We start from the raw sequence: 10608 nt of genomic DNA, 5'->3' as shown, positions 1-10608 counted from the left end.
TTTCTGTCTTCTGAGCCCTCCAAACTGTTCCATCCTCTGTCTGTTATTCAGTTCTAAAGTTGCTTCCACATTTTCAGGCATCTTTTCAGCAGTGCCCCATTCTACTAATACAAAGTTACTGTTATTAATCTGTTCTCACACTGCTGATAAAGACATATCCAAGACTGGGCACTTTAAAAGACAGGTTTAATGGACTTACAGTTCCACATGGCTGGGGAGGCCTCATAATCATGGTGGAAGGCAAGGAGGAGCAAGTCACGTCTTAACATGGATAGCAGCAGTCAAAAAAGAGAGCCTGTGCAGGGAAACTCCCATTTTTAAAAGCATCAGATCTTGTGAGACTCATTTCACTATCACAAGAACAGCACAGTAAAGATCCGCCCCCATAATTCAATCACCTCCCACCAGGTTCCTCCCACGACATGTGGGAATTGCGGGAGTTACAATTCAAGATGAGATTTGCATGGGGACATAGACAAATCATGTAATTTATTTGAGATCTGATCTACCAACCTGTGGCAATCTGATCTATTCAGCCATTTATAGTGTTTGGAGCTAAGAACCTTAATGTCTAGTTTTTGACAGTGAATAGAAAGGCTCATTTTTGGAAAGACACAATATGAAGTGGAAACTATGAAAAGCAGATGTAACCACCAGGTATCAAGAAAGATAAATCACTGGGCATGGTGGCTCATGCCTATAATCCCAGCACTTTGGGAAGCTGAGGTTGGCAAATCACTTGAGGTCAGGAGTTTGAGACTACTCTGAGCAACATGCAAAACCCTGAATCTACAAAAAATATTAGCCAGGATGGTGGCACATGCCTGTAACCCCAGCGAGACGGGAGCCTGAGGTGGGAAGATAAATTGAGTCTAGGAAGCAGAGGTTGCGGTGAACCGAGATTGTGCCACTGCACTGGGTGACAGAGCAAAACCATATCTCAAAATAAAAAATAAAAAATAAATCACAGGAGCCATTCAAGCAAACAGGAGCTACCATTTGTCACTCTATTCCTGCCATAATATTCCCAACATTCATTCCTAAGAACCCACACTGAGGGAGAATAAGGTCTTGCTCAGTCTATTAAGGGACATTCAATGAATGCGTATATTGCCTTTGGGCATTCTAAGCTATTCTTTTCCTTGGAGGAGCATTTTGAGGGGATAAGATGTGTATACAGGATAACATATCCCGTAAATACCTTTGCTATGTTTGTGCCACAGTAATAGAGGGTGGAATGCAAATTGCTTTAGGTGAAGGGCAGAGCATGTTGGGGGAAGAAGACATGGAGATTCTAAGACATTAAGCTGAACTGTGAAGGCTGGATGGGCTTTAAATTGTTAAGACGGTAAAAGAGGAAGACTGAAGACATGGAGAAAATGTATCAGTAGAGATTTTAAGAACTAGGATTAGCAAAATATCTGGGGTCTTAATAAAATCAGTCTAGAAGGAAGATTAACATAGAGGAAAGTGCAGAACAAATTAGAGAAGTGTGGATACTCTCCAGGCAAAAGCCAACCAACCAATCGACCTGGGGAGGAATTGGTTATAACCTATCCACACGCTAGATAATAAGAATCTGGGCCCAAGATAGTAGGATAGAGAAAGCAAAAGACAATGTGATGGTGAGAAAAGATGACAGACTGAATGTGGAGGCAGAAGAAGAAGAACACTCACAGATATGAGGTTTCTGTGGGGTGGAACTTGAGAATAAACTGTACCCATTACACAGGTAAGAAAGTGGGCAAGACTGTTTTTTTTTTCCTTTATGGTGGCAGTGAGGATCAAGAGGGAGGAAGATGACAAGGAGTTGAGATGACTCCAGGCTCCACAGATGAGAACATCCACAGGGATAGGGCCACACTGACAAGTCATGGAACTTATGTCACCAAATGCTATATTAAAAAATGTATTTATTTATATATCAACATCCATCTCTCTCTCTCTCTCTGTCTCTCTCTCTCTCTCTCTATGAATGAAGAATGACTTCTGAATCATGCTACCATGGGCCACAGATAAAAGTATGAACAAGAGGCAGTCCTTGCCGTTACTGAGTCCACCGAATGAGACAGATTCATAAAGGGAATTGACAGGATGATATTTTGATACTTTGATGTAGTAACCAAGGTGAGTTGTTTTTTCTCCTTGAGCTTTCTACTATTGTTCCCTTGTTCTTAGTAAGACAGCAACAAGGGCAGAGATAATATTGCAGAGAAGGAAAAGCATATCTTTTTAAGTTGCAAAATAGATTTCTAAAAATTTACAGAGTCAATAGCTTGCAGGAGCCTCAGCCTCCTGGGTATCAAAAACAAAAGTTTACACCAAAAATAATAAATACCAGTGTAAGAACCAGTTCCATCGTCCAAAAGAAAGAGGTGTTCAACTGGATTTCTGTCAGGGAGGAGGAGGCGGGTTGGAGTAGAGAGCTGAGAAGGCAGGGGAGCCTTGCCCTGTACTCTCGTATTGAGTTCCCAGATGGGAATGCGATAGGCCCACACGAGAGCTTTGAGAACAGAAGGCATCCTGCTTTCTGCTTCCTTTGAAAACTGGGAAGTTATGCACAACAATGCCTGCCTTCTCTGATCTCTGTCTCCCTTCTCCCATGCCCAATGACATACTCGTGGGCACAGCGAGGGAGCAATAAAGTTCAACTTGTGTGACAAAGTCTGAATTTTCCACCACCAGAGCCATAAGGCAGTTTACCAAGTATTCCCAGCCTAGACAGAGGTGTAGGCAGGGGCTTATCAGAAGGAGCAGGGTTACTGCAAGGACTGATAACCACAGCCAGCTGGGACTGAAGGCGTCCTAGAAGTGACAGTAGCAGATGAAGATGCTGGGCAGGGGGGAGGCGGTGGTGGGATGATGGCATTCCAGCCAATGCCAGCCTGGATAGAGATCCACTGAGGACCACATGCCTCTTTCTAATTGAATCTGGGGCACAAGGAGACCATTCCTGCCATAACCCCCAAACTTCAAGCAACCTAGGAGAGAATGAGGTGCCTAAACTAATCAAGAAAAGCCTGATTTATCTGAGCTTACCATGAACTAAGTTAAGTTTATGCCACTAGGTAGAATGTGAACTCAAGAGAAAACTTAAAAGCCTTATTCATTTGTAGACCTGAGTTTGTGGACTAAGATTATACTCGCCACACAGACAATTGCAGTGCAGTGTGACAAAGGCAGATGGGTCTTTACTATATGAGGACAGATGAGAGGTCTCCTACCCAGTCTGAGGGTGTCAGGGTGAGCAAGGAGTCCCATCTGAGCAGAGTATTGAAGGACAGCAGCAATACAGAGGTGAAGTGAGCCACAAGTATATTCACAATGACCAGACTTCAGGGAGTGAAAAGGGAGGCTGCAAAGTTAAATGCAATGGGTTGCTTAGGCCAAGCCAGCAAGCCCTTTCACACACAGGCCACAAAGACTCCCAAGAGACTGGAGGAGGGGAATGGCATGACTTCGTTTTCATTTAAGAACCACCACTCTGCGTAAACATAAAGAAAGGTCTGGAGACTGGCCAACTCTGGAGACCTGCTTTTGCAGGCTTGGTTTCTCATTCTCACTCCTGTCTTATCTTTACTATGAATGTTGCATTAATCCTAATAATTCCAAAACCTGCACTGCATGAGAAAAGGCACTTCCCTCCAGATTTCATAAATCAGCATTTAGCCTAAGAGTGCCAGGAATAGGAAGTGAAAGTTACAGTTTACTACCAAAATTGGTGGTTTTAGTAGCCTGAGTCCTAATAATAGAAACTAGAATGAACTGATGTAGTACTTAGCACCTAGAAATGTCTCCCACACACATATGTATACCCATGACTTAATGCTACTGAGAAAGGGCTTTAGGAGAAACTGAGTAATGTGTACACTTTTACTTACCAATGCTTACTTAAAGGTGACAACTGATACCTGCTATGTGCAGCCCATCTCTGATGATGGAGGGGCAGTGATTCCCTGGGCAGCCCAGTTCTGTGGGGTGGCTTTGTGAATTGCTTGAAAGCTCCCTTACTGTTTCTTTCATTCCCATCAATGATTTTGTAAGCCATTCAACACTTTAAAATAAATCCCTCTCCATTACAAGAGTGATTTTGCTTTCTATACAATGACCAAAACAGGTCAAATAAGTATCTTTTACCAAAAAAAAAAAAAAAAAATCAAATACGTACCAGTTAAGATCAGGAACTCTGAAGGCGACTGCATGGGTCTGAATTTCAGCTAGGTGTTCCACTGTCAGCTACTTGACCTTGGAGAAGTTACTTAACTTTTACGTGCTTCAGTTTCTTCATCTATAAAATGATGATGACGGTAATACCTATTTCATAGGATTGTATTACTATAATTAAATAGTATAAGCAAAGTGCTTCTAATAGTTCCTGACTCATGGTAATTACTCAATACATGTTTGGTTTCTAACATTAAAATAGAATAGATCCTCGAACAATGTGGGGGATGAGGTGCTGACACCCCATGCAGTCAAAAATCCATATATAGCTTTTGATTCCCCCAAAACTTAACTAATAGCCTACTGTGGACTGGAAGCCTTACTGGGGACATAAACAGACCATTAACACATATTTTATATTTCATTTATATTACATGCTATATTCTTATAATAAAAGTAAAGAAAATGTTATTAAGAAAATCATAAAGAAAAGAAAATATATTTACTACTCCTTAAGTAGAAGTGGACCATCATAGGGGTTTCATCTTTGTCATCTTCATACTGAGTAGGCTGAGAAGAAGAAAGAAGGGGAGGGCCCGGTCTTGCTGTCTCAGAGGTGGCAAAGGCAGAAGAAAACCCATGTATAAGTGGATCCCTGCAGTTCCAACCTGTGTGGTTCAACTGTCAACTGCATATAGCTTAACTCTATAACATATAGCTTAACTCTATAATTTAAATGAATTAAAAATTTGTTGGAAACTTCTCAAAAATTCTCAAGGATAAACATAATTAAACCAGTATGAAATCCCTCTGGCTAAAAACAAAAGCAAACCGAAAGTACTCCAAAATGATTTTGAGCCTGGCTGTTTCACACTTCAAGAATGGCTTTCTTCGCCGGGCACGGTGGCTCATGCCTATAGTCCTAGCACTTTGGGAGGCCAAGGTGGGCAGACTGCCTGAGCTCAGGAGATCGAGACCAGCCTGGGAAACATGGTGAAACCTCATCTCCACTAAAGTACAAAAAATTAGCTGGGCATGGTGGTGTGTGCCTGTTGTACCAGCTACTATGGAGGCTGTGGCAGGAAAATCACTTGCACTCAGGAGGCGGTGGTTGCAGTGAGCCAGATCACGCCACTGTACTCCAGCCTGGGCAACAGAGCAAGACTCCCCCTCAAACAAACAAACAAAAAGAATAGTTTTCTCTGAGGAGAGGATGTGAAGTTTGTACCCTGCACTATGTTCTTCCCCACTGTATGTGGGGAATGGGTTTGCTTTTTATCTATATTTTAAATTGGGCTAATCACACATGAAAAATAATTGGCTAACATTTGGATAATTTTGCCATATTTAAGCCCTTATAGGTTGATGAAAAGTAAAAAGGATTGGATATCCGTTAATAAATCACCCAATATTGTTTATTCAAAAGAAAATTCATTCTAAGGAAGGAAAGCTAATGTTTTGTATTAACAATAAAATCCTTATTGTTCAGAAATTTTCCAATGTGTTACAGTAATTTCTGAAATGAATGAACATATTTATTTTTCTTTTAAATCAGTTACTTAAAAATGAAGACAGTTTAATTATTATCTCCTTTTCTGTAACTAGGATTTTCTTTACGTCCAAATGGGACTTGGTAACTAGGATAATTTACCCTGAAGCAAAATGATTTCATTGAAATTAGCAAATCCTATTGACGGTCTTAAATTGAACTTTTCTGGAAATGAGCTTGCTCAAATCATAAAAGGGGATTAATGTAAATGTAATAAGCTGAATCTTTAAATTGGTAATGTGGAAAATAAAAAACAATTGAGTAAGAGCAAAATCTCAAACTGAAAGCTGGCAGTATAGCAGAAAGTGCACTAGTCTTGGGAAAAAGATATGCTGAGAAGGCTGAGGGGTGCATTCAATAATAACAAATAACCTTCCAGTTCTAAATATCTATGACCAAAAACAATAAGAAATTATTGTCTGCTACAGAATTTTAACTGTTGTCCGCTAGAGAACAAAAAATTGTTATCTGCTAGAGAATTTTAACTGTTGTCTGCTAGAGAATTTTAACTTTAATGTGAAGATCTGTTCTGTGCATTTCCTCTGAACTTGGCCTTAAGATTTCTTAAAGGGATCAGGAGCCCTGCTCTGAAGTTAGACAGTCCACCTCTGTGACCTCAACAACATCTCTACATTTTCATTTCTTCATCTGTAAACCAAGGCGTATCAGATCTTCTTCCTGGCAATGCTGTGACAATTAAATGAGCTGCTGCTCATGGGAATGGCTCGGCGACTTCTGGAGCCAGCATGCTGTGAGTACTCACTAGCACCTATATTTTAAATTGGGCTGGTCTTCCCAAAAAAAGATAGAAATGGAAAGCTATATTTCTTCCCATTTATAGGTCTAAGAGAGCAGGAAAAATGAGGATGAGTTTTGAGCACTTTTACACTCATTAGAGGATGGCCATATATTCCAAGGCAGATGAAGCCAATAACTGTAAGACACAATTACAAGTTTGACTTTTCTTCCTCTGTGATGTGCTTTGTTCTCTGAGGGCAAGGCTGGTTCAACATACACAAGTCTATAAACATAATTCACCACATAAAAAGAACCAAACACAAAAACCACATGATTATCTCAATAGATGCAGAGAAGGCCTTTGACAAAATTCAACAGCCCTTTATGCTAAAAACTCTCATAAACTATTGACGGAACGTATCTCAAAACAAAATAAGCTATTTACGACAAACCCACAGCCAGTATCATACTGAATGGGCAAAAACTGGAAGCATTCCCTTTCCAATTTGGCACTAGACAATGGTGCCCTCTCTCACCACTCCTATTCAATATAGTACTGGAAGTTCTAGCCAGAGCAATCAGGCAAGGAAAAGAAATAAAGGGTATTCAATTAGTAAAGGAAGAAGTCAAACTGTCTCTATTTGCAGACGACATGATTGTATATTTAGAAGACCGCATCGTATCAGCCCAAAATCTCCTGAAACTGATAAGCAACTTCGGCAAAGTCTTGGGATACAAAATCAATGTGCAAAAATCACAAGCATTCCTACACAACAATAACAGATTTAAAGAGAGCCAAATCAAGAACAAACTGTCATTCACAATTGCTACGAAGAGAATAAAATACCTAGGAATACAACTAACGGAGGCACCAGAGGAGGCAAGAGGAAACATCATTAGCCCATCCTTCAGCATCAGGCGGTCCACTGTTCCTGAGACACCCTCAGTTTTCACAGGGTCATTGGTTTCCTCCCTCCTGGCAAACCCTAGCCACAAGTGCTCAGACTCAAAGGTGCTGAACTCTCTTCTCTTCTTTACAAGAGTGCCAGAATTCTTAACTGCATTTGTTCATCCCAGTAAAAGTGAGTCCTTCACAATGAGAAGAACTAACATTTATTCAATCAACAAATGCTGAGTGTCTGCCATGGCCAGATACTCTGCCAGTCGTCAGGGCACACAGAACAGGTGATTAGTAAACATAAAGACGCAGGACATCAGCCTGCTAATATTATTCCCAGATGTCACCAAATGAGTGACAATTTGTACAATGTTTCGTTAAATGCCTATTTAGAGGATAACTATAGTTGATGACATAGAAAAAAGTCAAACCCAGAATGCAAGAATGGTAGCTGGCAGAGCACAGGGAAACAGGTCCAGGGTGTAGGTGGTAGCTTGCGGTATAACCACAGTTGGCGATGCTTTCAGGCAGCTGGGACAATTCTCAGTAGTTCATTTTATGGTTAAACGGTTTTACTAAGGTCTAAAAAATTCATTTCTAACTCCCAGACTTATGTTTCCATTACTATATAAAGAATGAGCCAAACAAATAAATAATAAAATATTGACTATGGACCCCAAAATTTCAAAGCATAGAGAGAACCCCAAATCCTTTGTCAAATGCAGAGAAGCCACTAGTACAGGAATAGATAAAGAAACTGTTTTTGAGCGTAATATAAACATAAACAAATCTTATAACAGCATGAGTGTCAACAAATGCTTGTGTTGTTGCAGAAACAGTCTCAAAAAGAGCGATGACGAGGAGACTGACAAGCAGAAACGAGCTATTTTTTCATCTCCAAAATTGCACTTCCTGGTCCACGGTTCTTAGCACTGCAGATGTTGCAGAACTGTGCAGCAGAGTTCTAAAAATGCAATTTAAAAACACAAATTTAAAAAATGATCTTCAAAATTTTTCTACTCTCATATTCAGAAATACTATGGTAGCATTAGTCAGGAGGTAGAGAGGAAGTAATGAAACGCCACTCCTTTTTCTGGAGTTTGTTTCTGGTTAACGTAAGACTCAGTCTAGATCAGCTGTTAGTCTGTGACTCAAAGGACACTCAACAGTAGAGTAAGTCTAACATGACCTGGGGGAACATGACACTAAAAAAATGATAGCATCATGGAACACAAATCAGGCTGAGAAACACATCACATACACAATGGCTCTCCACTGTTGTTGCTCATCACCAAAGTAACAGCATCACAGCTGTTAATTTGGCATGAATAAATTCCTTCAAATGGGTATGCTTTTATGTTTACTATAGTATACGAAGCATTTCTAAATATTTTTGCATTTGAAAACTAGACTAATTTCTGTTATGTGATATGAATCTATAATTTTTTTTTTTTAACTCATGGAGCCACAAGGATGACAGGTTATAGTTTTGAGCACATTCCTCTAATTGTGTTAATTTCCCTCTAGTTGATAGGTGCCAAGCTGCCAACTCACCATGCTGGGCATGGGCAGGCACTCCTTGTGGAACATATGTCGGCAATGGAAGACGACCACGCTGAAGGGCTTAGCTGCATCTGGTGAAGAAGGCAGAAGAAAGGAAGAGAACTCAATGCAACAAGCAAGATCATTTTAAACCACTCCTGACTGAGAGTCCAGTTGCAGTTTAATTTTCCAGAAATAAGCTGCCTTTAGAGAGTGGCTTATTTACAAAAGCATTCCTGACGGGTGGTATGATCAAACACAAAACAGGTATTACAATCATGTTGCTACTTGATTCACAGGTTACTTGCTTAGCTTCTGTGTCAGATACCAAGACATTGAGGACAACTGCAGTAAACTTTATCTTGAAAACCAGCATGTGTATGCACCCCTAACCCCTATAATCATTACACACCACAGCTGAAGTTGAGTCTGCGGCTTCATAAAAATGCTTTCCCAGTCCAACTGCTACCTTTGCCAAGACCACACACTGACTTCAGAGGCAGACCTGGCTTAAAAGCCCAGGCTGTGATCTTGCATTTTACTGTATTTCTGCTTGGGCAAATCTCCTCATCTGTTCCTGCTCTGTGTGGCCAGCTTATTTTTGGTAAGATTTAGTGTCATCAGCAGATTACATCAGCAGAATTTAATCTAACTGTAGAGTGGGAATGCATGTGGTTCCTTTTTGCTGAAACACTGCCTGAAATGCTATGGAAGCTCACTTCTTCACCTGAGCCCACTGCAGTTTTTAACAGAAGCACTCAAAAATCCGAATCTATTTCCTCTAGAAAAGAACCTAATAGAACAACTTCTCATGCACTGCCCCCATGAAATAATCCTTTAATGCTAAGTAAACATGAGGCCACCTAAGTCTTTTAGTATTTTATTATGCTGAATTTATATTTCAAAAGCACTTGATAGCATCCTGACAATGATGCTTTTGGAATTTCTGCTTTTGAATTATGCAAATTTCTTATGTCATAATAAACCTTAAGAAGGGGCTTTTCATTACAGATGGATATATATATATATATATAGTTTCTGTTGAAATGTGAGATGACTTGGGCATGTAGAGCCATATAGCAGAGAAAAAGATTAAAGAAAAGGGAATGCTACCTATAAATTATTTTTCCCCAGACACATACATGGTTCTTCTACCCTGAAATTTAAATGCTGCCGGATAGTTTTCATTTTGTTTTACCCTAGACTAGCAGTTCTAAAAGAATGGCCCCTGAACCAGTAGCATCAACATTACCTGCGAGCTTGTTAGAAATGTACATTCTCAAATCCTGCCCTGGAAGTCTGGAACCAGAGACTCTAGGGAGTCTGACTGGGCCAGCTATCTGGGTTCCAACAAGCCTACTGGGTGACGCTGACTAACCCTAGGGCTTGAGAAACTCAGCTCTAAGCAATGGCTACACCAGCATTCCACTAAGCAGGATGTGAGCCACAACACTTCCCTCCACTGGGTCATTCTGAAAGTTATATACTTTTATAAACAGTAGTTGGCTAATTCCAAATTTTGGATTCCACTCATCATTCAAACACATATTTGGGACATTTTTTGGGGAAACCTTCTTACCTGATGGAAGAATAGGAGAAAGGCATGACTCACAGATGTTCTCCTCTGTAAGAAAACACACACACACTTTGAATTATACCCTGTTTATATCCGCTTGGCCATTTCTGAAAGCAGGGCCTGCGGTTCTATGTGATTATT

General features: G+C 40.3%; 1 protein-coding gene across 1 annotated transcript in view; it reads right to left on the bottom strand.

Annotated features, from left to right (window-relative positions):
* Positions 1–7545: 7545 nt before the first annotated feature.
* VPS41 (VPS41 subunit of HOPS complex) overlaps positions 7546–10608 on the bottom strand; it is a 179172-nt gene continuing 176109 nt past the window's right edge. Inside the window, exons 27-29 of the mRNA XM_032244456.1 lie at positions 10471–10515; positions 8904–8983; positions 7546–8313 (exon numbers count right to left, since the gene is read on the bottom strand). Of these exons, the coding sequence (XP_032100347.1) occupies positions 8233–8313; positions 8904–8983; positions 10471–10515 (206 nt within the window). The 3' untranslated portion in view covers positions 7546–8232. The remainder of the gene's footprint in view (positions 8314–8903; positions 8984–10470; positions 10516–10608) is intronic.

Source organism: Sapajus apella, unplaced genomic scaffold (genome assembly GCF_009761245.1).
Source record: "Sapajus apella isolate SASKATOON/1434 unplaced genomic scaffold, GSC_monkey_1.0 scaffold54, whole genome shotgun sequence".
NCBI lineage: Eukaryota > Metazoa > Chordata > Mammalia > Primates > Cebidae > Sapajus > Sapajus apella.
This window is presented reverse-complemented; position numbering and strand designations above follow the sequence as displayed.